The sequence below is a fragment of the Pelophylax lessonae genome, assembly GCF_965119305.1.
Source record: "Pelophylax lessonae genome assembly, chromosome: 5".
NCBI classification, from domain to species: Eukaryota; Metazoa; Chordata; class Amphibia; order Anura; family Ranidae; genus Pelophylax; species Pelophylax lessonae.
This window is the reverse complement of record NC_138772.1, coordinates 428,404,519-428,427,856: the sequence shown is the minus strand read 5'-3', so window position 1 is coordinate 428,427,856 and position 23,338 is coordinate 428,404,519. Positions and strand designations below refer to the sequence as shown.

The following is a 23,338-nucleotide window of genomic DNA, read 5'->3' as shown; positions in this document are numbered from 1 at the left end:
AAATAGGAACCTCCTTGCCACCGAAGTGGGGGAGTTGTCGGCCAGAAGGAACGCTGCGACTCAGGCCGAGACCCGGCCGTATGCGACCTTGCGAGGCGTTTAACTCGCCGATCAGCCCCCGTTCAGTGGTGCTATGTCGCAGCCGACCGAGCGCAGAGCTATGATCTGCACGCACTTACTGGCCAGGCTGAAGGGACCACTGGAACTTCAATAGTTCAGCCTGTGGCTCAGCCCGGCAGTTGCTATAAGATCTCCACAGGAAAAAAACTGAAAAAAATCCAAAAACAAACAGCAAAAAATTTTACAAAAATGCCAGGACCTAGGGCCCGGCAGGGAGACTAGGTCTTGCTCCTAGGCAAACAAAAAATGAGTATCTCTAAGCAGAGAGGGGGATTATGTAGGGTTACCACCTCATCCCTTTAAACCAGGACACATACAGTGCCTTGCGAAAGTATTCGGCCCCCTTGAACTTTTGCCACATTTCAGGCTTCAAACATAAAGATATAAAACTGTAATTTTTTGTGAAGAATCAACAAGTGGGACACAATCATGAAGTGGAGCGAAATTTATTGGATATTTCAAACTTTTTTAACAAATAAAAAACTAAAAAATTGGGCGTGCAAAATTATTCAGCCCCCTTAAGTTAATACTTTGTAGCCCCACCTTTTGTTGCGATTACAGCTGCAAGTTGCTTGGGGTATGTCTCTATCAGTTTTGAACATCGAGAGACTGAAATTTTTGCCCATTCCTCCTTGCAAAACAGCTCGAGCTCAGTGAGGTTGGATGGAGAGCAGTTTTCAGTTCTTTCCACAGATTCTCAATTGGATTCAGGTCTGGACTTTGACTTGGCCATTCTAACACCTGGATATGTTTATTTGTGAACCATTCCATTGTAGATTTTGCTTTATGTTTTGGATCATTGTCTTGCTGGAAGACAAATCTCCGTCCCAGTCTCAGGTTTTTTGCAGACTCCATCAGGTTTTCTTCCAGAATGGTCCTGTATTTGGCTCCATCCACCTTCCCATCAATTTTAACCATCTTCCCAGTCCCTGCTGAAGAAAAGCAGGCCCAAACCATGATGCTGCCACCACCATGTTTGACAGTGGGGATGGTGTGTTCAGGTTGATGAGCTGTGTTGCTCTTACGCCAAACATAACGTTTTGCATTGTTGCCAAAAAGTTTGGTTTCATCTGACCAGAGCACCTTCTTCCACATGTTTGGTGTGTCTCCCAGGTGGCTTGTGGCAAACTTTAAACAACACTTTTCATGGATATCTTTAAGAAATGGCTTTCTTCTTGCCACTCGTCCATAAAGGCCAGATTTGTGCAGTATACGACTGATTGTTGTCCTATGGACAGAGTCTCCCACCTCAGCTGTAGATCTCTGCAGTTCATCCAGAGTGATCATGGGCCTCTTGGCTGCATCTCTGATCAGTCTTCTCCTTGTATGAGCTGAAAGTTTAGAGGGACGGGCAGGTCTTCGTAGATTTGCAGTGGTCTGATACTACTTCCATTTCAATATTATCGCTTGCACAGTGCTCCTTGGGATGTTTAAAGCTTGGGAAATCTTTTTGTATCCAAATCCAGCTTAAACTTCTCCACAACAGTATCTCGGACCTGCCTGGTATGTTCCTTGTTCTTCATGATGCTCTCTGCGCTTTAAACGGACCTCTGAGACTATCACAGTGCAGGTGCATTTATACGGAGACTTGATTACACACAGGTGGATTCTATTTATCATCATTAGTCATTTAGGTCAACAGTGGATCATTCAGAGATCCTCACTAAACTTCTAGAGAGAGTTTGCTGCACTGAAAGTAAAGGGGCTGAATAATTTTGCACATCCAATTTTTCAGTTTTTTATTTGTTAAAGTTTGAAATATCCAATAAATTTCGTTCCACTTCATGATTGTGTCCCACTTGTTGATTCTTCGCAAAAAATTACAGTTTTATATATCTTTATGTTTAAAGCCTGAAATGTGGCAAAAGGTTGCAAAGTTCAAGGGAGCCTAATACTATCGCAAGGCACTGTATTAGTTACACAGGTTCTGAGGTGTCCTGGTTTAAAGGGATGAGGTGGCAACCCTAGGATTATGCCAACTGAAGATGGCCCACAGGGCCTAGCCAAGCTTTTGTGTTGTCTGCCTAGTCCTACTCCTGTAGAGGGCAGCATAACCCTATAGCAACGAATATGTCTGTCAATAAACGGAACAGAAACTAACATTTTTGAACAAAATGCTTTAGGTTTAGAGCCGTCGTGGGACAGCTGCAGTGTCACACAGATGCTATGGCATGGAGGTAAGTATATATGTTTGTTTTTTTAGTAACCCCATAATTCTCCTTTAAAGCTTGGGCTATAAGGGTGAATAACGGAATTTTTGTAAAATCTTACCTGTACAATTCCTTTCTCCGAGTCCTCCGACAGTCGCCGCCTCTTCATATTCGTCACAATGGGGTAATTGACCTTTGCTCCGTAGGAGTAGCTAGGCAACAGAATATGTCAATATTAAAGCTTTTAACATATCCCACCCCCAGGGGGTGGTCCCCTCAGTCAATACCCTCCTACTTCCTGTAACCATACCTCAGTTTCAGTAGAATAGCAGTAGAGTATATAACCAAACCCCAAAAGAGGGGCGGGGCAGGGCGGCGACTGTCGGAGGACTCAGAGAAAGGAATTTTACAGGTAAGATTTTACAAAAATTCAGTTTTCTCTTACGTCCTCCGACAGTCGCCGCCTCTTCATATTCGTCACAATGGGGACGTCCCAAAGCAGTACAAACATGAGGGGTGGGAAACGCAGCCGCGCCTAAGGCAACGCAGTCTCCACAGCAGAAACAAAGAAACCTTACCAAAAAGGAAGGAAACCAGCTGGGTAGCATGAAAAAAACTTGCTCAACAGGAGCAACAACCCAGGAAAAAACAAATAACCTAGGGATAAACGACATCCCAAACAGCCAAAGGCCCAAAAACAAGGGACCCTAAGGTACCGCCGCACTAAGAACCTTGCGGCCAAAAGGAAGCATCTGCCGATGCCTGAACATCCACCTTGTAGAACTTCGAGAAGGTGCGAACGGACGACTAAGTCGCCGTCTTACACACCTGGGCCACAGAAGCCCGATGATGACAGGCCCAAGATGTACTCAGAGATCTGGTAGAGTGCGCCTTCACAGGCATGGGGGGAACTTTCCCCTTCAGAGCATAGGCCTGTTCAATGGTCTGTCTGATCCATTCGGCGATGGTAAAAGCCGACGCCGCCATGCCCTTCCGAGGTCCCTCTGGAAGGACAAATAAAGAATCCGACTTGCGAAAAGATTCCGTCGATGTCAGGTAAACCCTGATCGCCCGAACAACATCCAAGGAGTGCAAATCCACCTCCTTCGGATGTTTTAGGCTTCGCGCAGAGCGAAGGCAAGACAATGTCCTCATTGAGGTAAAATTCCGAGAACCTCTTCGGAAGAAAAGAAGGGTTAGGTCGCAAGACCACCTCATCAAAGTGAATGACCAAATACGGAGATCTGCAGGACAAAACAGCCAGCTCCGACACGCTGCGAGCCGAAGTGATCGCCACCAAAAACGTGACCTTCTTGGACAACATAGACAACGAGACCTTCCTGATCTGTACAAAAGGAGCGTGTTGCAATACGGACAGAACAAGGTGCAAGTCCCATGGAGGCAAAGGTTCCCCCCTAGGAGGGACCAGGTGTCGCACCCCTTGAACAAAAGTGCTAACCAAGGGGTTAGACGCCACAGGGCGTAGAAAAAGAACGGCCAGCGCAGAAACCTGGCCCTTGATTGTAGCCAACGCCAAAAGCTGGTCCACACCCGTTTGAAGGAAAGGCAACACCCTAGACACCGAGCATGAGCGAGGGGGATACCCCCTGGACTCACACCAGGCAAAATAGACCTTCCAAGTACGGTAGGTAGTAGACTTTCCCTGAGAAAGACTTCCTCGCGTTGATCAAAGTGTGAATGACCTCAGGGGATAGACCCCTATCCTTCAGGACCTCGGTTTCAACAGCCAGGCCGTCAAAGCCAGCGACTGTAAAGCAGGATGAAAAATCGGTCCTTGAGACAGAAGATCTTCTCGAAGAGGCAGACACCACGGAGCGTCGATCGCCAGATTCACGAGGTCTGCGTACCAAGACCGGCGAGGCCAGTCCAGTGCCACTAGAATCACCGTGTGCGGTTCCGAGGTCAACCTGCGAAGGAACCTGGACAGCAGTTGAAACGGTGGAAATGCATACATCAGCCGACACTGATGCCACGGAGTTACCAACGCGTCTAACGCGTCTGCCCGAGGATCGCGCGTCCTTGCCACGAACCTTTCCACCTTGTTGTTCAGACGAGACGCGAACAGGTCTACCTCCGGAAGACCCCACTGCGCGCACAACATCTGGAAGACATCCGGGTGGAGGGACCATTCTCCCTGGTCCAAGGTCTGGCGACTCAGATAATCCGCCTGCCAGTTCTCCACCCCCGGAATGTGAACCGCCGTTATCGCCGGGATGTGCGTCTCGGCCCAAGACAGAATGTCGGCCACCACCCGAGCCGCTCGGGCACTCCTGGTGCCCCCGTGGTGGTCGATGTATGCCACCGCCGTGGCATTGTCCGTCTGCACCCGAACCGGACGGCCCTGCAGCCTGACCATCCAACGTCGAAGGCAGAGATTTATCGCTCGCAATTCCAGAATGTTGATCGGAAGGAAGGATTCCTCCTCCGACCAAGTTCCCTGGGCGGACAGAACGCCCAGAACACCACCCCAGCCCGACAGGCTGGCATCCGTGGTGATCACCGTCCATGAGAAAGGACGAAAAGACTTGCCCCCCGACACCGCCGGGGACTGTAGCCACCACAGAAGATCCCTTCTGGTATGATGACTCAACGAAATCTGGAGATCCAGAGATTGCAGTCGCCCGTCCCACCTGGACAGGATCTCCGCTTGGAGACCCTGCGTGTGAATTTGGGCGAAGGGAATCGCCTCGAAAGCCGAGACCATCAATCCCAAACACCTCATACACGTCCGGAAGGACGAGCACTGATTGTCCCTGAGGGACCTGACTTCTTCCTGAAGTGTCCTGAGCTTATCGTCGGGTAGGAAGACCTTCGCCTGGACCGAGTCCAGGATCATTCCCAGGTAGGGGAGACGAACCGACAGGCATAGCGTCGATTTTGGAAGGTTTATCGTCCAACCAAACTCCTGTAGAGTTTGCATCGTGACGGACAGGTCCTTCACCAGACCCTGACTGGTCGCAGACCGAACCAGAATGTCGTCCAGATACCCCAGGACAGAGATGCCCTGGGCTCTCAACAAAGCCAGAACCGGTGCAAGCACCTTGGTGAACACCCGCGGAGCCGAAGCGAGACCTAAGGGACCTAAGGGTAACGCCACGAACTGGCAATGATCCTTCGCAATGGCGAATCAAAGGTACCTCTGGTGACCCTCGAAAATGGGGATGTGAAGGTACGCATCCTTCAAATCGATGGAGGCCATAAATTCCCCCGGAACCAGGGCAGCCACCACCGACCGCAGGGATTCCATGCGGAACTTGCGAACCCGCACAAAGCGGTCCAGAGCTTTTAAGTCTAGAATTGGACGTACCTTGCCCTCTTTTCCGGGCACATTGAACAGATCTGAATAGAACCCCCGAAATCTGTCCCGATGAGGCACCGGAACCACCACTCCCTGAGCCCGCAGGACCCGCACCGCCAGGTGCAGATCCCGCAAACGCTCCGGAGGCAGTTGAAGATTTGAGGGAAAAAATCTGCGCGCCGGCCGGGAGAGAAACCCGATCTCTGCTTACCTGTCTACGGCTTCCTTAGGGAGCCTTGACCTTTTAAGGGTTTGCCCTTATAGTGTGACCGAAAGGCACGAAAAGGACCCCTGAGAGGGTCTAAAGAAGCATGCTTCGTACCATGAGCAACCTTAGCCTTGTGGGATTGGGGCAAGAGCGTGCTCTTACCCCCCGTGATCCCCTTTATCAGCGCATCCAAGGGTTCGCCAAAAAGGCGAGATCCCGTATAGGGTAGATTAGCTAAAGTTTTGCGAGAAGCTTGGTCCACAGACCAACATTTCAGCCAAATCAGGCGGCGTGTCAACACCGCCACGCTGTGCACACGTGCAGCCAAAGGGACTATAGCTAAGTCCGCATCACACAAATACATGACACCCTGATGGATTTGATCCACCATAGCCAACGTCGCCGAAGGGGCAGAGTCAGCCACCAGGACGCGCCTGAGCACCTGCGTCCAATCCGCAACAGCCTGAGCTGCCATAAGTGAAGCAAAAATAGCTTTCAGCATGGAACCGGTAACCGAGTAAGTGTGGCGTGCAAGAGACTCCAGCCTCCTGTCCGTGGCATCCCGGAACACCGGGGTATCCTCCGCCGGAATCGCAGTAGATTTATTCAAAACTGCCACCGCGTGATCCACCTGAGGTGGCACACACCAACGTTCATCAGTAGCGGGTGTGAAAGGATAACGTAGCTTGAGCCTACTTGGCACAGCAAAAAACTTCCGTATATTGCGCCATTGTTCCCTAACAGCATGCTGAAAAACCTCAGTGCAAGGAAAAACCTGCGATGATTTGCGTCTCCGCTGCGTCCCATAAGAGGCCAGGACGGCAGGAGGACATGGTTCATCCTGCAAATGCAGTGTTTGTTTGATAGAAGCAACAAATTCATCCATGAGTGCAAGCTCTTCAGATGAGCCAGGGGGGGAATTATCAACCCCTTCAACTTCTGCCTCCCCTTCAGACCCCACAAGGTCCAGGGACGAGCGGGACCCCGATAAGGTGACCCCAGCCATAGCAGCCCCATCACCATCGCCCTCTGAATCAGAGGAAATTGAAACTCTGGGCCGTTTTGTGGATTGAGCAGCCACAAGCAACTGCAGCTGAGCAGCTAAGTAAGCCACGACAGTAGCCAAATCACCCCCCGCGGGGGGAGCAGCAGCAGTCCCTTGGCCCCCCACTAAAGTGGGGGGAAATTTGCTTTTCTGAGAATCCATGCCCCCAAAAGTGTGTAGGAAAAAAAGGAGTACTGCCTCTTTAGGATCGCGCCGAGCGGAGCCCACCGCACACACAGCACACACTGACCCCCACAGGGAGAATCACAAAAACATAGGCAAGGAATACAAGAATAAGGAAGATAAAACCTGGAGAGACCACTCAAGCTGCTGCACCGATCGCTGTTCTCAGGGAAAGTAAGCGATGTAACACAGACCGCTCCTATAAAGCCTATGGAAGGCTCCACAAACATGGCCGCCGGTGAGGGACTTGCAAAGGCAGAGCATGCAGCGCTGACATGTGGCCCGAGCGATCGCCGCCAAAAATGGCGGCGCTTGGCGCCAAAAACACCACTCCCAGCACACAGAAAAGGCCCTCATATGCCTGCAGCTATTAATAAAATGGCGGACCGCAGCAGCGGCCGCCGCATGTTGCACAAAACATGATCCACAGCATTCCCTACAACATACAGCATGTTACACAGATAATGACACAGTTTGTAACACAGAACAGTGTATAACAGCCCCCCTCCTTGCAGCCCACAGCAGCATCAAACCAGACAGGGAGCCCAATAGTGTGAACAGACATGCAGGGTTACACAGTCCCAGACTGACACCCACTAAACAGACAGGTCCCCACACAGAGTACACTTACCTTCTGAATGGCGTGGGGAACCCGCACAAGCGATCAAGCCACTGCACATGGGACAGGGAGAGTCGCAGCCAGGACGCAGTAGAACTGCGGTGCGAAACCGCATGGCGTCCTGTGAGGTAGCCACCTCACCACAGCATCCCTGCAGCGAACAGGGATGGGTCGTTCACATATGCCAGGAAAAATACCTGACTGAGCGCTCGATGGCAGGCTGGGAAGCCACTGGCCCACAACCTGCGACCAGGGGGGCCAGCCCGAGACCCAGCCCGCACGATCCACTTCATCAGAAGAACTAACTAATGCTGACAAAAGTAACAGCTAAGTAAAGAGAGAGAAAAAAACTCAAATAAAATCAAAAAGAAGATAAAGGCTGAGACAAAATGCCCCAGCACAGAAACAGCCAGCTAACTCCTGAAAGCTAGACAATGAAACTGAGGTATGGTTACAGGAAGTAGGAGGGTATTGACTGAGGGGACCACCCCCTGGGGGTGGGATATGTTAAAAGCTTTAATATTGACATATTCTGTTGCCTAGCTACTCCTACGGAGCAAAGGTCAATTACCCCATTGTGACGAATATGAAGAGGCGACGACTGTCGGAGGACGTAAGAGAAAAATCACTTTAAAGTGTAACTACCCTTTTAGTGCAATTTTACTTTTACCTTTACAAATCGCTGGTCTGCTGAGACCTTGGCTGTGTGACTTTTTTGTGTCACATGGCTTCCTGTCAGATTTTCTTTCTAGCTAGCCTGTGAATGCTCTCAGCAGCCTCCATTCAGTACTATTGAGCATTTGTACTCTGTATTCAATTGGAGTAGAAATACTCTGTACAATTTCATTGAGATTACTGTAATCATGCACAACCATGCTGTGTGGTGTGCTAAGCAGACTTATCAGATCAGGGACAGGTGAGTAAAATGCTAGAAATTGAAACAGCCACTTTATCAAATTGTTGGCAGTCATCTCATTTACTGCACACTGAAGTTAATGGGATGCCAATAAAGATATCAGTGAACGAGTGTTTGAATCCAGAAAGATATAGCCAACCGTGTAGCCGTAGACTAGAGGCCTGTTCACAAAACCTTGCAATGAATTTTCTTACTTTGCTGCACGCTGCAATAAGGCAGCCCTATTCAAAAGGAATGAGCTGAAACGCACCTCATCACAACAAAAATAAATGTTGTTTGCCGTTTTTTGCAGCCCAGGACATTACGCATTGCTTCGCATATGCATTTTGCTGGTGAGTTGGAGTCGCATTCACAATTATTGTCACTGTGGTGTACTAGTGCACATAAGATGCATTACAACATGTTACAACAACGCAAGTGGTGTGAATAGGTCTTAAAAGATAGACGCTAATTTTTTCACCTGTGGTGGCACCTAGGAAACATGTCTCAACATTGTCACTACACTCCTGGGAAACAACATGAATTTAGTGTAATTTAGAGTCTTGCTTTGTTGTCTTAATTTGCATATTTGCTGTAATGTTTGGAGGGGGAATTTTATATGAGCGGCGCAGCAGAGAAAACCACATTGCACACCAGCAAGAAACTTGTGTGTTTTGTCTCCACAGTGGAGGGAACTTTACAGTTAGTTTGCTCACTTCTTTAGTAAAAATGTGCCCTCTACTGCTCAGATGTAACACTGCATCAGTTTAAAACAAGCCTTTGATAAGGAATGTACACACTAGAAAGCTTGTAAAAAGTATGTGTGATTCCTGTGCCCTTCAGTACCTTAATACTGTATGTGATGCAGATGTATTTGAAGTAAACTCTGCGTCTGATATATTTTGTCATATTAGGTGTATGCAGGTTTTTTTTTTTCCAGTTTTGAATTGAGTTAAAATGGATTACAACAACTGTCAGGTTTTATTGCTGTCTGTGCCCCTGGCAATGAGTTTCAGCCTCTCTATCTGTCCTTTTTACTTTTGAAAGTAAAAGAAAATCCCAAATTTAGGGTTGTCCCCAGGAAGGTAATAGAGGGGAAATCTTCCAATGGGGACACTGGTTCTGATAACCTGGGGGTCCCCAAGGAATTCCCCTAATTTGCAGGGATTTCCTGTCACTTTCTGTTTGGCTATGGGAAAGGAAGTGAAGGAAAAACTCTGAAATGGGACACAGATGGTGAAAAAAAGTCTGTCAGGGGTTATAACCCTCCCTTGCTCTATCCAAAGTGAAAAAAAAAAAAAAGTTTTGCCCATAGTTCTACTTTAAGCACTGTGGAACACTTGACAGTATGTATTACTTATCCCCAAGATCACACAACTCTCCCTGGCAATGCCTTCATCTGTTTTTCTCACCAGAAGGACGGAGGCATGTTTGTTGCGGCATTATCCAGGGTCAGCATCTATTTCCTGGACTGGTATGCTGACTCAAAGATGACACAATCATTTTATTTCCAATGACTGTGCTCTTCTTGGTTGTGTCCACAAATATCTGATCCAGATCAGTACCTTTCTGCAGCATTTTACCTTGCTACAAAGTAACAATATTGCAGTCTGATCACTGGAGAAGCGGATAATGAGAAAAATGTCTCCTCTTGTTTGCAGCAGACTAAAATACCCTCAGCCTAAGCAAGTCATAAGGATGTTAAAAATGTATTCATACATATTTGCAGAGGTCCACTTTAAAATAAAAAAAATTCTGGCTACCCGCAACACTGTTTTTATGCTCTTAAGGTGTATTATGCTTCTAATGCGTAACCACACAGAAACAGCAATGTATGTAAACTGATATGTATACACATAAAGATGGAAAATATTTTAGAATTCATAAATGCCTGCAGTAATGTGTATGCTCCTTTAGATATCTGCCATTTTCATCTAAAGAAATTAAAAAAAATTACAATTATTCCATTTTATGTATTTAGAAAATGATGCAACACACACATGCTGATATTTCCAGGCTTAGCCTAGGTACTGAAAATAGTTTTCTTTGAGAAATTTAAGTAATAAAACTGAAAAATGAAAAGTTATTGTATGTACAATGTTGTAAATCAAAAATATATTCATAAGTTGTAATGCTGATAAAACTAAATAAAAAGACAAATACTTTCAGTGGGTTTTGTGCAGACCACTTTGCACCGTTCCATTTAGCAAGGAACCCTGCTTAAAAACTTTTCTTTCCCTCCCTTACACCATTCATCTCAGCTCCTGGAAACATATTTTTAGGTTTAACCACTTGCCAACCAGCCGCCACACATATATTGCAGCAGGTCGGCTCTATTATGCGAAACGACGTACCTGTACATCGTTCTGTGTAATAGCCAGGGGGCACGTGTGCGCTGATTGGTCGGGGGGGGGGACCAATAGCGTGTCCGACGGCCAACCTCGATCATTCCCCATAGAGACAGAACAGAAGTCTGCCTATGTAAACAAGGTAGACCGCCATTCTGTCACATATGAACACAGGGATCCTGCGTTCCTGCTATTCAGGAAGACAGATCTCTATGTTCATCTAGTGAGTCCATCCCCCACACAGTTAGAAAGCACCCCCTAGGGACACGCTTAACCCTTTAATCACACCCGGTATTAACCCCTTCCCTGCCATTGTCATTAGTACAGTAACAGTGCATATTTTTAGCACTGATTACTGTAGTAATATCACTGGTCCCCTTAAACGTGTCAGGTGTCCAATCTGTGCGCCGCAATGTCGCAGTCCTGCTAAAAATCGCTGATCACCGCCATTACTAGTTAAAAAAGAAATAAAAGCCATAAATCTATCCCCTGTTTTACAAAAAATGTGTCAGAATACATATTGGCCTAAAATGATGAAAATTTTTTTTTTTTTTAATTTTTTTGTTTTATAGCAGGAAGTGAATTTTTTTTTTTTCAGAATTGTTGCCCCTTTTTTTGTTTATAGCACAAAAAAAAAACGGATTTTTGTAAGATCTTACCGTAAAATCCTTTTCTCTTAGCTCATTGACAGACGTAGTCCTCGGTGATTCAGCACCTTCGGGTTATGCTGCCTCCACAGGAGTAGGACTAGACAGGAAATAAAAAATGCTCTGGCCACACCCTAGGGGCAGTCCCCGAGGGTATATCCTCTCTCTCCCTGCTACAGCACATCAGTTATGTCACAAAGCAGAGTTTAGAGAATTTAACCCAACCCAACTCCAAAACAGAGGGGCGGGTACTACGTCTGTCAATGAGCTAAGAGAAAAGGATTTTACGGTAAGATCTTACAAAAATCCGTTTTTCTCTATCGCTCATTGACAGACGTAGTCCTCGGTGATTCAGCACCTTCGGGACGTCCCAAAGCAGTACCACAAATGAGGGGTGGGAAAATGGAAAATTAAATCCAAATCTAGAAGGCCCAACCGGTGCCAACTAGAAGTTTACAATGCTCATCCTCAATGATGAGACTCAACAGAAAAAAATTTTTCAACAGAAAAAACCCTCGAGGTAAACCGCCGGTCTCCTCAAATTGCGGCCTACAAAACTTTGCGGCCAAATGAGGCATCCGCCGATGCCATCACATCAATCTTATAAAATTTTGTAAAGGTATGTACCGACGACCAGGTGGCCTCCTTACATACCTGGACCACTGACGCCTGATGGCGGAAGGCCCAAGAAGTACTGAGCGCTCGAGTGGAGTGCGCCCTAACAGGGAACGGAGGACTCCGACCCTTAATAGAATAAGCCTGTACCACCGTCTGTCTGATCCATTTGGCGATAGTCGCGGCAGCTGCAGGCAACCCCTTTCTGGGGCCATCCGGGATCACAAAAAGTGAATCCGTCTTACGGAACGATTCCGTTGCCTTCAGGTATACCCTGATTGCCCGAACCACATCTAAAAGGAATGCAACGCATGTTCCCGATGATGATTGGGCTGAGGACACAAGGAAGGTAGTACAATATCTTCATTCAGATGAAAATCTGAAACCACCTTAGGAAGAAAGGATGGCTTAGGATGAAGCACTACCTTATCCCTATGAATCACTAAGTATGGGGACTGGCATGATAATGCAGCCAGTTCTGACACCCTGCATGCAGAAGTGATAGCCACCAAGAAAGGGAATCTCCCTGATGTTTTCAAAGGGCGGTTTCTGTAGAACCGTCAAAACCAAATTAAGATCCCAGGGCGGTAAGGGCGCGCGGACTGGTGGAGCCAGGTGCCGCACCCCCTGGATGAAATTTCACACCAAGGACTTGGTAGCTAAAAGGTTTCTGAAAGAAGATTGCTAATGCTGAAACTTGACCTTTGATGGTACTCAAGGCTAGTTTCTGCTCAACCCCTTTCTGCAGAAAGGCCAGTATTCGGGTCACCGAATAGGTACGTGGAGGAATCCCTAAAGATTCGCACCACGCGATATAAGTCTTCCATGTGCGATAATAAACCTTGCTGGAAGTCGCTTTCCTTGCTTTAATAAGGGTAGGAATAACTGAAGCTAACAACCCTCTGTCCTTCAGTACCTGGGTCTCAATGGCCAGGCCATTAAAACCAGCGACTGTAAAGCATAATGGAAGATTGGTCCTTGAGACCGCAGACACTCCCTGAGACGAAGTTCCCAAGGAACGTCCGCGACCAGTCTGTCCAAGTCGGCCAGACTGGCTAGACGAGGCCAGCCTAGAATTTCTAGGACCACTGGCGTTGACTGGATCTGACCCAGACGGCCCTAGAGCTATCTGGTCCCGATCATCAGTCTGCTCCTTCTCTGTTCCCACACATTTATCAGACACCGGATTCCTATCCGGAACGGTGATTTCTTCTGGTTGAACCTCCGGGACCGAAGTCACCTGGCTAGAGGCTTCTCGGGCTATCTGTTCAACCGGATCCGTTTCTTGTGGGGAACTGAGACTAATCTTTGGAAAAGGTAAAGAAAAAGATCTGTTCAGGGAACGGTAACTGCCACTCCCTGTAGTACTTAAATGTTGGAAGGGAAGAATCGCACCGGTAACAGTGATCGATGCTCGATCTAATGCCCTGAATACCGGTGAAGACGTCCCCCCACCCTCAACCCGGGTGGGGGCGCACCTTCAGGCTGTGTAATTCTTTGCTTTGGGTTTGGCTGAGTCGGTCTTTTGTTTGTCCGACCAGCCCCTTTTGAACCCGCCTGGAGGAGCCTTGCCTTTCCCGCTTGTTCCAGCCGGGCGTGCGAACCCTTTATGGGCGGTAAAGAAAGGTCCTCGCTTGTTACGCGGTCCTTTAGCTCTTGCCGTTTGTGGCAAGAAAGTGCTCTTGCCCCCAGTGGCATTCTTGATGATCTCATCTAGAGTGGCACCAAATAGGCGATTCCCCTGAAAGGGGAGATTCGTCAAGGTCTTTTTGGAACCTAGGTCTGCTGACCAGCATTTTAACCACAGCACACGTCTGAGGATTACCGCTGACATAGATGCTTGCCCTAATAGGGGAGTAGTATCCAAGGCTGCGTCACAGACGAACTGTAGTCCTTGTATAATCTGTTCCATTAATTCAGATGTTCCCTGGGGGATATCTTTCCCCCTCAGGTCTTGGCGTACCAGTCTCGCCCATTCCGTTAGTGTCTGGGAAACTAGACCAATAACAATTACTGGTCTAAATGCTGACCCTATCAGGGAGAAGATAGTGCGGGACTCCGCTTCCACCTTTCGATCCACCGGATCCTTAAAGGACGAAGTGTCCTCCACTGGGATAACCGTGGTTTTATTCAGCCTGGAAATAGGTGGGTCCACCACCGGTGGTACCGTCCATTTCTTAATGAAGGATTCCTCAAACGGATAACGTCTATCAATACGCTTGGAAATAGTAGAGGTACGCTTAGAATGTTCCCATTCTACCTTAATCTTATTATCAGAACACTTGGGTACAGGAAAAACCTTCACCGTTTTGATGGGCTTGTTAGTACCAAAGGGAATCTCTGTTTCAGTTGCCTCTGCCGGTAAAACCTCAAGTCTTAAGGTTTCCCGCACCGCCACAACTAGTGCGTCCACCAATGCTTCTTCCCGAATTATGGCGGAAGAATGAACGTCCTCCTCACTGTCTGAGGGAACTTTACCTGAGATAACAGCCCTTGCAGAGGGACCTGCAACTGCAGTGACCATCTCTGAATCTGAGTCAGAGGTGTCAGATGATATAGGGGTAGGCGGGGGTCGCTTTCTTGACCCACGTCCCTGGCAGGCCGTCTCCACCCGAGCCACCAAAGACTCCAAAACTGATGTAAATGCATCTATACTCTGTGCACCGGCGGGTCCCGTGGTCCCCTCGAGGGAAACAGGTGGGGGTGCTTGTGTGGCAGGGTCCATGATAATTCCAGTTACTATCCGGAAATTTCAATCCAAAAATAAAACTTTTTTTTTTTTTTTTAGACCCCCAGCGCCACAAAGCCCCTCAGTGTTAGCTGCTTAGGGACCCCTATCGAGCGAGAGAGAGAGAGAGAGAGAGAGAGATCGACCCCCAGGCTCACCACTTGATGCTCAGAGTTTTCCACTGCACTTGTCTCAGCCCTGTCTGAAACCGACAGGAAGTCTCTTGGCTGGCTGCCCGGGAAGAAAGGAGGCGGCTCCGCCCCTCTGCACGCCTTCCGGCGCCTCCCCAAGCTCCACGGTGTTTGGGACACATCAAACATGGCCGCCCCCATGCTGGAGACACAAGGCTACGCCAAAATGGCGGCCTCGTGTGATCTAGCAAAACAATGGCGGCGGCTGCACGCAATAGCGGCGTGATCACAACACCTTCTCTACATGGGGATTTAGCCTGGTCGGCGGTACCGAACCCTGGCGGACCGTAGGGCCATCGGAAGGCCTGCTATTGCTGGAGACCTGATTAGGGAGACAGTCTACATATCCCTGGCTTCTGACTGGTAGGATACTTATTATATCATAGCAAGATTCCAGTACTGCCGCTGATTACAATCTTTTAAACATTTTTACAATTAGATTGTCAGCTCCCAAACCAAGCCTCCTGGCTTTTTGCACGCAAAAATCACACTCAAAATAGGGGGATCTGTGCCATGTTTATAGGATAGAGGGAAAAACTCATCCTTACCATACAGCGAGGGCCCGCGTTCACCACAAGACCCGTCAGAGGGAAAGGGGGAACATACTACTCACCATACCGGAACCAGGCGGGCGCCAACTCCTGACAGTACCCCTCTCCACCGGGGTGGGAGGGCTGTCGACCAATCTGGACGCCGTGACTCATGGTCCTTGGCGTTTCAGCGAGACGTTTAACTCGCAGGGTCAGTCCCCGTCCAGTGGGACTATGTCGCGGCCGACCCTGCGCGGAGCTATGGCCTGCACGCGCTCGTAGGCTGAACTGGGGTGACCACTGGATCTAAACACCCAGCCCGTCGCCCAGTTCAGCTTTCTTGCTTGAAGATCTCACAGGAACACTGGAGAAAAAAAGCTATCTAAAAATCTTTTTAAGCAAAAAATCCTGCCAGGACCGAAGATCCCAACAAGGTATCTAGGTCCTTACTCCTAACTAGACCGAAAAAAACTGATGTGCTGTAGCAGGGAGAGAGAGGATATACCCTCGGGGACTGCCCCTAGGGTGTGGCCAGAGCATTTTTTATTTCCTGTCTAGTCCTACTCCTGTGGAGGCAGCATAACCCGAAGGTGCTGAATCACCGAGGACTACATCTGTCAATGAGCGATAGAGAAATCAAAACCGCAGAGGCGAACAAATACCACAATAAGAAAGCTCTATTTGTGGGGAAAAAAGGACCTTAATTTTATTTGGGGACAGTATCGTACGACAGTGGTCAGTTAAAGTAACGCAGTGCCGTATCGCAAAAAATGGCCTGGTCATTAAGGGGGTAAAACATTCTGGTCCAGAAGTGGTTAACGCAGGCTCTCCAGTAACAATAAAGGGCTGTGTCGACAGGCTTTGAGCTTGTGTTGATGGCATTATTTTGAGATGCTTTTGTAATCATTCAGAATTTGACAGGTGCAGTTGACCTCCATTTCACCTGCTGCAAGTGGCTTTTGCACTGCCATAGACTGGCATGGGAAAGAAGAACCTCTCTGAAATGAAGAAAAGCTTGACGTAGGCTCTGGCTCTAAAAGAGTCTTCTGTAAGTGAACAATGCAGCTTCTGGCTGCTTTAAAGTCAAGCCATATATTTTTGGCTTAACACAAATTTCAAGCTTTTACATCATAACAGCAGTATGAAATTTGTTTGGCCCTTTTCACAATGGAGTCATCGGTTCAGTCCTATATTTTTCAAGGTAAACATGTATTTCAGTTCACATCCATTTTTATATCCGCGCACTGATTTCCTTTGGGTCTGGTATGAATTTTAGGGGGGGACCGCATGCAAAAAAAAAAAAAAAAATAGAAAAAATGGAATGCGCCTCCCCATCGCCCTACCTTCTGAACCATACCAGGCCACATGCCCTCAGCTTGGGGGGGGGGGGGGGGGGGAGTACTGTGCTAAGGGGGACAAACCCCTGTTGATGAGGACAACGGAGTCTTCCACACAACCCTGGTCCAGTGGTTTTGGGGGTGCAGGGATGACTTACCAGATAAAGGAAGCCCTCAGATCCCAGACCACAAGTGAATGGGTATGGGGTATCATTCAATAAACACAAGTATAGAACACACACAAGTCCCCCCCCCCCCCCCTGTTGAGGGCATATGGTCTACTATAGTATGGATTTTGCGGGGGGAGGGGGGGGGGTTTGATGGGGGTCCTTACACCATTTTTTTTTTATTTTTGGCATTAGGTTCCCCCCCTCCCTAAAACCAGACCTGGAGGGTTTTTAAAGCCCTAAATAGTCAAATTTCGCAGAAGCTAGTTCTGTAATGCAAGCAAATTAAAAAAAAAAAGATAAACCAAGTAAGCTTTATGCACATTTAATATAAAAATGTACAATCTCCTAATAAACATGAGTGAAATTGGAGAATTAAATAAAACCTAAAACAATGAGAACAAGTATTGTTCTGTCTCAATATGGCACAGATGCAAGTGATGCCAATATCTGCTTTCTTTCTTCAGCTGTTGGCATAGCAGGACTTACACCATCTCTTCTTCTATTCATCATGACTGTGTGCTGGAATAAAAAAAAGGTGAATTTTAAGTTAGAGTAAAATAGAAATTATGCATTGTGTTTGCCATTATACACCAGAAACTTAACTAGGACATCAAAAAAAACATTTCTATAAAAGGTGGTTCTAAAAGCTGAAGTTTTAAGGTAAAGCATTTTTGAGTGCAGCTCCTCCCCAGACCCCACCTTATACTTACCTGAATCTGATCAAGATCCATCGTTATGCACTAGAGCAGTGCCTCTCTGTTCGCTCCCTCCTCATAGGCTGAGAGACAGAAGTGGAAGTCTTGTATAGAGTGGGAAATGGTCAAACCCCTTTCAGGTTGCCATTGTGGTTTGTGACATGTTTGGGGAGACACACTCTATCTGCCCCACTGACAATAGTCAGTGGAATAATGGGTAAATCTTCCAACACCTGTTTCAGTGACAACTCACCTTTCAACACTATAACCCTATTCAAAATGGAAAAAATAATTTAGCTTTAGACAGAATTTAAATGAACCTTTAGACTTCTTCATCTCCCCACCATGTGACAGCACTGGTTGTCTCAGTGGTCAATCCAGCATAGCACAAAGGAGGAAAAGATCACGTCACATGCTTACCCATGATTGACACTTTTATATTTCAAAGAGATATTATTTGTTATAATTTAGCATTTCTATAATTTAGAAATTTTGCATTTCATCTGAATAATATTTATGCAGTAATAAAAAAAGCTTGGGAAATGTGAAAAAATAAAAATAAAAAATACATCCTTCGGGCGGGAGGGGACAACACTGCATAATTAGCTAGATTAACAGCTTAACCGCTTCCATACAGAGCAGTTAGACACCCTTCCTGCCCAGACCAATTTTCAGCTTTCAGCACTCTCACACTTTGAATGACAATTGCTCAGTCATGCTACACTGTAACCAAACAAAATTTTTATCATTTTTTTCACACAAATAGAGCTTTCTTTTGGTGGTATTTGATCACAACTGAGGTTTTTTTTTCCGTGATATAAGCAAAAAAAGAGCAAAAATTTTGCAAAAGAAACACTTTTTTTTAGTTTCTATTATAAAATTTTGCAAAAAATTAATTTTTCTTCATACATTTGGGCCAAAATTTATACTGCTACATATCTCTGGTAAAATTAACCCAAATTAGTGTATATTATTTAGTCTGTGTGAAAGTTATTGAGTCTAGAAGCTATGGTACCAATTACTGAAAATTGATCACACCAGATGTACTGATGGCCTATCTCCTTTCTTGAGGCCCTGAAATGTCAGGACAGTACAAATACCCCCCAAATGACCCTTTTTTGTAAAGTAGACAGTCCAAGGTATTTAGTAAGAGGCATGGTGAGTTTTTTGAAGTTATAATTTTTTTCCCACAATTCTTGGGAAAATGAAGAAAACATTTTTTTTTCTTTTTTTTTCCCAAAACGTTGTCAATTTATAAGCTATTTCTAACACATAGCATGTACACAGCAAAAATGACACCCCAAAATTCATTCTGCTACTCCTTCTGAGTATGGTGATACCACATGTGTGAGACTTTTACACAGCCTGGCCACAAAAAGAGACTCCACGTAGCACCATAAGGCGTTTTAGGAGCATAAATACACATAAAACTTTCTTACTACATATCACACTTTTCAAGGCCCTAGAGCACCAATACAATGGAAAAGTCCACAAAATGACCCCATTTTGGAAAGCAAACACTCCAACGTATATTCTATGAGGCATTATGGGTCCTTTGAACATGTCATTTTTTTCCACAAGTTTTTGGAAAATGTGGGAAAAAAATAAAAACTTTTTTTTTTTACACAAAGTTGTAAATTTATAGAATATTCCTAACACATAGCATGTACATAGCAAAAATGACACCCCAAAATACATTCTGCCACTCCTCCTGAGTATGGCAATACCACATGTGTGAGACTTTTTCACAGCCTAGCCATATAGAGGGGCCTAAACATCCAAGGAGCATCATCATGCATCCTAGCCACTTGCCTAGGCCTATTTTTGACATTTGGTGTTTACAAGCTAAAATCAGTTGTTTTTGCTAGAAAACTACTTAGAACCCCAAAACATTATATATTTTTTTTTTAGCAGAGACCCTAGAGAATAAAATGGAGATTATTGCAATATTTTTTATCACACCGTATTTGCGCAGCGGTCTTCCAAACGCAATTTTTTGGGAAAAAAATCACTTTTTTTAATTAAAAAATAAGAAAACAGTAAAGTTAGCCCAATTGTTTTCCATAATGTGAAAGATAATGTTACGCCGAGTAAATAGATACCCAACATGTCATGCTTAAAAATTGCGCACGCTCACAGAATGGTGACAAACTTTGGTACTTAAAAATCCCCATAGGCGACATTTTAAAAATTTCTACAGGTTGCTATCTTAGAGTTACAGAGGAGGTCTAGGGCTCAAATTATTGCTCTTGCTCTAACGATCGCGACGATACCTCACATGTGTAGTTTGAACACTGTTTACATATGTGGGCGGGGTTTCCGTATGCGTTGCTTCTGCGCGCGAGCTCGCGGGGACAGGGCGCTTTAATTTTTTTTTTTTTTTTTTTTTACTATTTATTTTATTTATTATTTTTTATTTTTACACTGTTTTTTTAAAAAAAAAAAAAAATTGATCATTTTTATTTCTATTACAAGAAATGTAAACATTACTTGTAATAGAAAAAGGCACGACAGGACCTCTTTTTTGTGAGATCTGGGGTCAAAAAGTCGTCAGATCTCACAAGTACACTAAAAGATAGAAAAAATAAAAAAAAAAAATTAAATAAAATGAAAAAAAAAAAAAAAGGGACCTTTAAACTGGTTGCTAGGCAATGACGTTTGCCGTAGCTCCGGTCCTCCAAGACCATAGAGTCAAGTGAGGGCAAGCTTGCCCTCACTCGACATCCTGTCTGTGAGGATCTGGGACCGGATCGTTTTCCCCGCTGCCGGCGGGTCCGGTAAACGGGGAAAAGGACCAGAATGCAGCGGGAGGGGGGGGGGGGGGCACCTCTTCCGCCACCCCGGAAGGGTGATCCCGCGGCGAATCCGCCGCTGGGACCACCCTTATCGGAAAGCCAACCGTCCACCGTTTAAAAAAATACCAGGGTTATGGCAGCTATCTGCTGCCATAACACCGGTATTTAGGTTTAAACGGACGACGTATATAAACCTTTTTGGACTTGGACATGGTGGCTGTATGAAGGGTGACAGGTTCTCGGGTACTTTGCTGGGCAGGTGACAGGTACTCTGGTACTGATGAGCAAGTGGCAGGTACTTGAGTACTCCGATAGGCAGGTGACAGGTACTCGGGTACTCTTATGGGCAGGTGATAGGTACTGATGAGTAGTACTGATACTGATAGGTGATACTGATACTGTACTGATGATGGGTACGGATGATCAGTACTGATACTAATAGGTGATAGGTACTGATGGGTACTGATGAGTACTGATGAGTAGTGATGGGTAATGATGAGCAGGTGGCAAGTACTCGGGTACTTCAGGTGTCAGGTACTCTGATGAGCAGGTGGAAGGTACTCGGGTACTCTGTTGGGTAGGTGACAGGTACTTGGGTACTCTGATGGGTAGGTGACGGGTACTCGGGTACTCCGATGACGGGTACTCAAAGTACCAGAGTACCTGTCGTCAGAGTACCCGAGTACCTGTCATCAGAGTACCCGAGTACCTGTCATCAGAGTACCCGAGTACCCGTCATGAGAGTATCCGAGTACCTGTCATCAGAGTACCCGAGTACCTGTCATCAGAGTACCCGAGTACCTGTCATCAGAGTACCCGAGTACCCATCATCAGAGTACCCGTCACCAGCCCATCAGAGTACCTGTCATCAGAGTACCCGAGTACCTGTCACCAGCCCATCAGAGTACCCGAGTACCTGTCATCAGAGTACCCGAGTACCTGTCATCAGCCCATCAGAGTACCCGAGTACCTGTCATCAGAGTACCTGATGGGCTGGTGACAGGTACTCGGGGAACTTTGATGGGCTAGTGACAGGTGCTCTTTATTGGGGGGGGGGGCAATCAGTGTGTTTAGGGTGCACTGTACTTGGTAACTAGCTGTTACCACAATCTCCTCCTCACACAGGATCAGTGTGTGAGGAGGAGAACACGGTGACAGCTAGTTACCGTTTTCTCTGATGACATTTTTGACCGGCTGTGATTGGACACAGCCGGTCACGTGGTAAAGAGCCAATTTCATTGGCTCTTTACCTAGATCGGGGATCGACTCTGTCCGAGGGACGAGCCTCGTCCCCGATCGCCGCGCTGCGCGCCCCCGGGGGCGCGCATTAAGGAAGGAACGAGCGGCTCGCGCTGGAGCCGCTCATGTGATCGGCTGCGATTGACACAGCCGATCACGTGGTAAACAGCCAATTTCATTGGCTGTTTACCTTGATCGGGGTTGGGCTCAGTCCGAGGGACGAGCCTCACCCCCGATCGCCGCGCTGCGCGCCCCCGGGGGCGCGCAGTAGCGGGGAGATCCGGGCGCCGTCATATGACGTCCGCCCGGATCGAGAAAGGATTTGTGCCGACGTCATTTGACATGACGCAGTACGGAAGGGGTTAAGCTTCATGCACATGGCCACAAGAAGGTATACAGCCAGGGTAATTAATTAAAAAATCACAAAGGTCTACTCTTTAAACATTTTCCTCAGTCCCCCCTTTACATTAGTTCCCTTACACCCCCAAAATTCCACATTTCATCTAGTGTTTTGAGCCCTCTTAATATTAGCCTCCCCATTATTCACATCAAGTGTCCTCAGCCTTCTTTTTACATCACACTACCCTCCCCTCCCCCTTATTTGGCAATGTCCTCAGCCCCCTTAACATCACTCGCAACCCTTTCCAGAAGTGTGCTCAGCCCCTTCACATCCTCCCCATTATATCACGGTTTTCACTGCTGGCACCCCCCCCTCACTGTGTGCAGTTGTAATCCTTTCACTTTTGTTTTGTTTTTTTTTTATATCACTGCCTACACATTGGAAAAGTAGGAATTTTGAAGTACCTGTAAATTCCATTTCTTGAAGTGGTAACCATAGAGTACAGGACACAGGAACTCATTCTTAAGTAGGGTACACACTATAAGAAAAATCAGGTGAACGATCTTCTGATTTTCCTCCTTGTTACACAGCAAATCGGAACCGATGAAGAAAAATTTGTACGAAAATTCTTGTACGACAAAGGATTTTTTTTTTTTTTTTTTGTTTATCATTTCTGATCATGCGCAGTCTTTCGTTTCAGATTTTTCTCGTACAAAAATGGTACACATTATACGAAAATCGTTTGTTCTCTTCCCATACAAGAAACATTTTGGAGCTTGTCCTTTTGGAACTTTTTGTTCAGAAAGTCGGAATCGGCCAGATTTTAGTGTGTAGACTATGGGACATCTCCAAGTAGTAAATAAAGGGGTGGTGGCGGGCAGTCAATAGAACAGCAAATACAGCAACAGGCCCACAAGCAAAAACAAGAAAAGTCAACGGACCTAAACAGACAGCCCACAGTGTAAAGCCGAATCATTAATCAGCAGGAGCTAAAAATGGACACCTGTCAAAAAAAGGGTTTTGAAAACCGTGAAAAAACAGGTGGGAGCCATGCAACATGTTAGGACAGATACTAGATGCTGTAAAAAAATGAATGAATGAACCCAAACATGAGAAAATGGGCTCAAACTGGGAAGGAAGAACTTGATCTCTAAGGGCAGAAGC

General features: G+C 46.4%; 1 protein-coding gene across 1 annotated transcript in view; it reads right to left on the bottom strand.

The window, feature by feature from the left end:
* Nucleotides 1-17,411: 17,411 nt before the first annotated feature.
* CHCHD7 (coiled-coil-helix-coiled-coil-helix domain containing 7) overlaps nucleotides 17,412-23,338 on the bottom strand; it is a 59,243-nt gene continuing 53,316 nt past the window's right edge. Inside the window, exon 4 of the mRNA XM_082259144.1 lies at nucleotides 17,412-17,624. Coding sequence (XP_082115270.1) covers nucleotides 17,520-17,624 — 105 coding nt within the window. The 3' untranslated portion in view covers nucleotides 17,412-17,519. The remainder of the gene's footprint in view (nucleotides 17,625-23,338) is intronic.